A 6,000-nucleotide genomic window follows, 5' to 3' on the forward strand; every position below is an offset into this window, starting at 1 on the left:
GTTGAAGGCTGTCTTCCACTCGTCTCCTTCGCGTATCCGAACTAGGCGTTCCAAAGGTCCAACTTGGAAAAGATGGTTGGAGAGGATTGAAACCCTAGGAGAGGAGTGGTAAAGGGTAATGATTCTTAACCTCTTGGGGCTAGGTGGGACGCTAGCGTGCCACCCGTGGTGCACTCCATCAACAGCAGGTGCATTTCAAGAGCGGCAAATTTGAATCCAAATAAATGTCAAAATTCAAATTTTTCAAAAATACAACTATGTTACACCATTTGAAAGATAAACATCTCCTTAATCTAACCACGTTTTACGATTTCAAAAAGGTTTTACGGCGAAAGCATAAATTTAGAGTATGTTAGGACAGTACATTTACAAGAGTTGTGTGTAATGTTTTGTCAAGTCAAAGACAGGGTCACCAAAACCATAAAACCAGCTAAAATGATACACTAACCTTTTACAATCTCCATCAGATGACACTCCTAGGACATTATGTTAGACAATGCATGCATTTTTAGTTCTATCAAGTTGATATTTATATCCAAAAACAGCGTTTTACTATGGCATTGATGTTGAGGAAATCGTTTCCCTCCAATAACCGGCAGTCAAGTCAGCGTCACAAATTAAATAATTAAAATTAGAAAACATTGGTAAAATATTATATTGTCATTTAAAGAATTATAGATTTACATCTTTTGAACGCAATCAACTTGCCAGATTTAAAAATAACCTTACTGGGAAATCACACTTTGCAATAATCTGAGCACTGTGCCCAGAAAAATACGCGTTGCGATACAGACTAGACGTCATGTTGGGGAGATCTAAAATCGAAAATACTATGTAAATAATCCATTACCTTTGATTCTCTTCATCAGATGTCACTTCCAGGTATCACAGGTCCATAACGAATGTAGTTTTGTTCAAAAAAGCTCATCATTTATGTCCAAAAATCTCCGTCTCGTTAGCACATGATGTAAGCCAGCCGGACTTCTCGTCATGAACGAGGGGAAAAAATATATTTCCGTTCGTTCAAACATGTCAAACGTTGTATAGCATAAATCATTAGGGCCTTTTTAACCAGAACATGAATAATATTCAAGGTGGACGAATGCATAGTCTTTTATAACGTATTGGAACGAGGGTACCCAACATGAAGTAGCGCGCCAGGTGTCTAATGGGACATCACCGTTCCATGGCTCTTGTTCGGTCAGATCTCCCTCCAGAAGACTCAAAACACTTTGTAAAGGCTGGTGACATCTAGTGGAAGCAATAGGAAGTGCCAAAAATATTCCTAAACCCCTGTGTTTTTCAATGGGATAGGTTTAAAGTCAATACAACACATCAGGTATCCACTTCCTGTCAGAAAATGTCTCAGGGTTTTGCCTGCCAAATGAGTTCTGTTATACTCACAGACACCATTCAAACAGTTTTGGAAACTTTAGAGTGTTTTCTATCCATATATAATAAGTATATGCATATTCTAGTTACTGGGTAGGATTAGTAACCAGATTAAATCGGGTACATTTTTTTTATCCAGACGTGCAAATGCTGCCCCCTAGACCCAACAGGTTAAATGTTATTGAGGTCCCGATAGTCTATACATGGACGCAGGTCTTGTCCTTCTTTTCCACAAAGAAGAAGCCTGTGCCGGCAGGGAAGGCAGAAGGACGAATGCTCCCAGCAGCCAGAGAGTCCTCAATGTACTTCTCCTTGGTCTCAGGGCCAGACAGGGAATATAGCCACCCACTATGCAGTGTGGTGCCCGGGAGGAGGTCAAAAGCACAATCGTAGGGATGATGCAGAGGAAGGGAGGTGGTGCCTAGCTGAAAACCTCCAGGAGGTCCTGGTACTCCGCGGGAGAAAAACAAGGCTTTATCAGAGCAGGACGTTCCGGGGCAGGCTGCTCCGCCTTAATGTAATGTGAGTGGCAGAAAGGAATGAATGGGAATGGGCTCCAGCCCAGAATAGAACCGGTGGTCCAGTCTATAACAGGGTTATGCCTCTGGAGCCATCACAATCCCAAAACAGGAACATGGGGAGATTCAATGTGAAGAAGCTGTATGGATTGCTCGACACTCGCAGGTTAACTTGTTATGGATAGGGGCAGTATTTTCACGGCCGGATAAAAAACGTACCCGATGTAATCTGAGTATTACTCCTGCCCAGAAACTAGAATATGCATATAATTATTAGCTTTGGATAGAAAACACTCCAAAGTTTCTAAAACTGTTTGAATGGTGTCTGTGAGTATAACAGAACTCATTTGGCAGGCCAAAACCTGAGAAGATTCCAAACAGGAAGCGCCCTCTCTGACCATTTCTTGGCCTTCTTGATCATCTCTATCCAAAACAGGGGATCTCTGCTGTAACGTGACATGTTCTAACGCTCCCATTGGCTCTCAGAAGGCGCCAGAACGTTGAATGATGTCTTTGCAGGCCATGGCTGAAAAACAGTAGCGCATTTGGATAGTGGTCGATCTGAGAACAATGAGACTGGCGGCGCGTGCACGAGAAGAGTCCATTTTACTTTCTCTGTCTTTGAAGGAAAACAACGACTCCCGGACGGAATATTATCGCTTTTTTTGCAAGAAAAATCGCATAAAAATTGATTTTAAACAGCGTTTGACATGCTTCGAATTACGGTAATGGAATATTTTGAATTTTTTTGTCACGAAACGCGCCGGGCGCGTCACCCTTCATTACCCTTCGGATAGTGTCTTGAACGCACAACAAAACGCCGCTATTTGGATATAACTATGGATTATTTTGAACCAAACCAACATTTGTTATTGAAGTAGAAGTCCTGGGAGTGCATTCTGACGAAGAACAGCAAAGGTAATCCAATTTTTGTTATAGTAAAAAAAAATATGGATAAGTATAAGAGATAAAAGTAACAAGTAATTAAAGAGCAGCGGTAAAGAATAACAATATATAGATGGGGTACAGAGTCAATGTGCGGGGGCACCGGTTAGTTGAGGTAATATGTACATGTTGGTAGAGTTAATTAAAGTGACTATGCATAGATGACAACAGAGAGTGGCAGTGGTGTGGAGAGGGAGGGGGCAATACAAATAGTCTGGGTAGCCATTTGACTAGATGTTCAGGAGCCTTATGGCTTGGGGCTGTACTGCTGGTTAGGGGCTCGTAAGTAAGAATTTCACTGTAAGATTCAAGCCATAATACTCCTGAACAGCTAATCAAAGGGCTACCCAGACCCCTCTTTTACACTGCTGCTACTCTGTTTGTCGATGCATAGTCACTTTAACTCTACCTACATGTACATAATACCTCAATTACCTTGACTAACCGGTGCCCCCACACATTGACTCCGTACCGGTACCCCCTGTATATAGCCTCGCTATTATTATTATTGTTATTGATAACTGTAGCTCTGACTGAGTCAATTTTAAAGTGTTTATAACTGTAGCTCTGACTGAGTCATGTTTAAAGTGTTGATAACTGTATCTCTGATTGAACCATGTTGTAAAGTGTTGATAACTGTATCTCTGATTGAACCATGTTGTAAAGTGTTGATAACTGTATCTCTGATTGAACCATGTTGTAAAGTGTTGATAACTGTATCTCTGATTGAACCATGTTGTAAAGTGTTGATAACTGTATCTCTGATTGAACCATGTTTAAAGTGTTGATAACTGTATCTCTGATTGAACCATGTTGTAAAGTGTTGATAACTGTATCTTTGATTGAACCATGTTGTAAAGTGTTGATAACTGTATCTCTGATTGAACCATGTTGTAAAGTGTTGATAACTGTATCTCTGATTGAACCATGTTGTAAAGTGTTGATAACTGTAGCTCTGATTGAACCATGTTGTAAAGTGTTGATAACTGTCTGTTTAGGGGGAACCAGGAAGACCCACCAAGACCAATTAGGTGAGTTCTACTTCACAACACAACAGCTGCAAGGGCACAATATGGTATTCTGAACACAGTGTGTACAATATTATGTTACCTCTTAGTAGTAGTAGTAGAAAGTAGGATGGATTAGAGTCAATTAGGGTCAACAAAGGCAAATGACAGAGGGAGTATATTTACAGTGATAGAGTTGGGATTGGAACCATGTGTGTGTAATGATGACGAGACAAGTCCGGAGTTGATGAGTGAAGGGCGTTTGCCAGCAGCAGGTTCGGCAGCAGCTAAAAGGCAGGCGACGGAGGGGAGGGGGAGGGGGAGGGGGAGCCAAAGAGAAGGCTGGTGTGACACAACTAACACAATAATGTAACTGATATGAATTCATGCATTTTAGGAGTAAATATCCCAGGTATTCATAAGGAGAAAATAACCCGGGTATTGATAAAGAGTAAATAGCCCTGGTATCCTTAACTAACTTTAAGCATCATCTGTCAGAGCAGCTTGCCTGTATCTGCACCTGTACACAGCCCATCTGTACACAGACCATCTGTAAATAGCCCGTCTGTAAATAGCCCACCCAACTACCTCATCCCCATATTATAATTTTTTTGCACCCCAATATCTCTTCTTGCACATCTCACTCCAGTGTTAATACTAAATTGTAATTATTTTGCATCTGTGGCCTATTTATTGCCTTACCTCCCTACTCTTCTACATTTGCACACACTGTACATAGATTTTTCTATTGTGTTATTGACTGTACGTTTGTTAATCCCATGTGTATCTCTGTTGTTTTTGTCACACTGCTTTGCTTTATCTTGGCCAGGTCGCAGTTGTAAATGAGAACTTGTTCTCAACAGGCCTACCTGGTTAAATAAGGTGAAATAAATACAAATCCTGGGTATTGATAAGGAGTAATTAGCCCAGGTATTGATATTGGAGAGCTGGACATGAGCACGAACCTCATTGGAAATAATTTGATAGGATTCTTAGCACAGTATTGACTAGTAAATCATCTGATATGATTTCCATTTCTAAGTGGTTCTGTATTGGATAAGTAAATACATGGCCACACTGATGAACTACTTCTGTGTTGAACAGGTGATCATGTTGAAGAAGAGTGAGGCTGAGATCACCTGATCACCATAACAACCATCAGAATGGAACTCATGGAATTCTAATATAGAACTGTGAGTCACAATGCTGTATGTTGTTACATTGTAGCTCCACCTGCTGGAACAATAGTGGCATTTGATCAAATGTGATCTATTAACTGATACATGTATTATTCTGATTGGAATGTGTTTTAATATAATGTGTGTTGTATTATTCATTCAGCAGCTGTCCTTTAACATCAGTCATATACTGGTCATATACTGTATAGCATTATGGTTGATACATTGTAAATGCCTTCACTTTTCATGTCTATACAGATCAACTGATAGGTGTTGTGGTTCAGGCATTATTGTTACAGGTTCAGTATAATGTTACATGTTACAGAGATAGAAAACATACAGGAGAGGAGAATTCAATTACTATCATTATTTACTTTATTTTCCCATTTTGGTCTCTATAGTTGTTCATCATTATTTGATTTAAACATGAAACTAATGTAGTCCTTTTGTTTTATTCTGGTTTTGTGCAAAACCATAATTTTACTGTTAATCTTCCTGGTAAGATATTGCTTTTGTCTTTGTAGCATATAGAATGAAATAAATGATTTTCCTCAATCATGTAGCCTGTTTTTAATCTGTTCTGAATGACATCACAACCACTCTGTTTTTCATTTCATTCACTTCCCTTCATGTATCTTCTAAATGCTCCATTCCAGGTTTCCCCTACAGCCCCCAGGGCCTTGAGTATCTTCTAAATACTCCATTCCAGGTTTCCCCTACAGCCCCCAGGGCCTTGAGTATCTTCTAAATGATCCATTCCAGGTTTCCCCTACAGCCCCCAGGGCCTTGAGTATCTTCTAAATGATCCATTCCAGGTTCCCCCTACAGCCCCCAGGGCCTTGAGTATCTTCTAAATGCTCCATTCCAGGTTTTCCCTACAGCCCCCAGGGCCTTGAGTATCTTCTAAATGATCCATTCCAGGTTCACAACACAACTGACTGGCTCAAACACATTAAGAAA

The 6,000-nt window shown here is 40.3% G+C and overlaps 1 protein-coding gene across 1 annotated transcript in view; it reads left to right on the forward strand.

Moving 5' to 3' along the window:
• LOC123732519 (Fc receptor-like protein 5) overlaps positions 1–5,528 on the forward strand; it is a 28,433-nt gene extending 22,905 nt beyond the window's left edge. Inside the window, exons 7-8 of the mRNA XM_045711742.1 lie at positions 3,854–3,886; positions 4,967–5,528. Coding sequence (XP_045567698.1) covers positions 3,854–3,886; positions 4,967–4,989 — 56 coding nt within the window. The 3' untranslated portion in view covers positions 4,990–5,528. The remainder of the gene's footprint in view (positions 1–3,853; positions 3,887–4,966) is intronic.
• Positions 5,529–6,000: the final 472 nt, after the last annotated feature.

This window comes from Salmo salar, unplaced genomic scaffold (assembly GCF_905237065.1).
Source record: "Salmo salar unplaced genomic scaffold, Ssal_v3.1, whole genome shotgun sequence".
Lineage (NCBI taxonomy): Eukaryota > Metazoa > Chordata > Actinopteri > Salmoniformes > Salmonidae > Salmo > Salmo salar.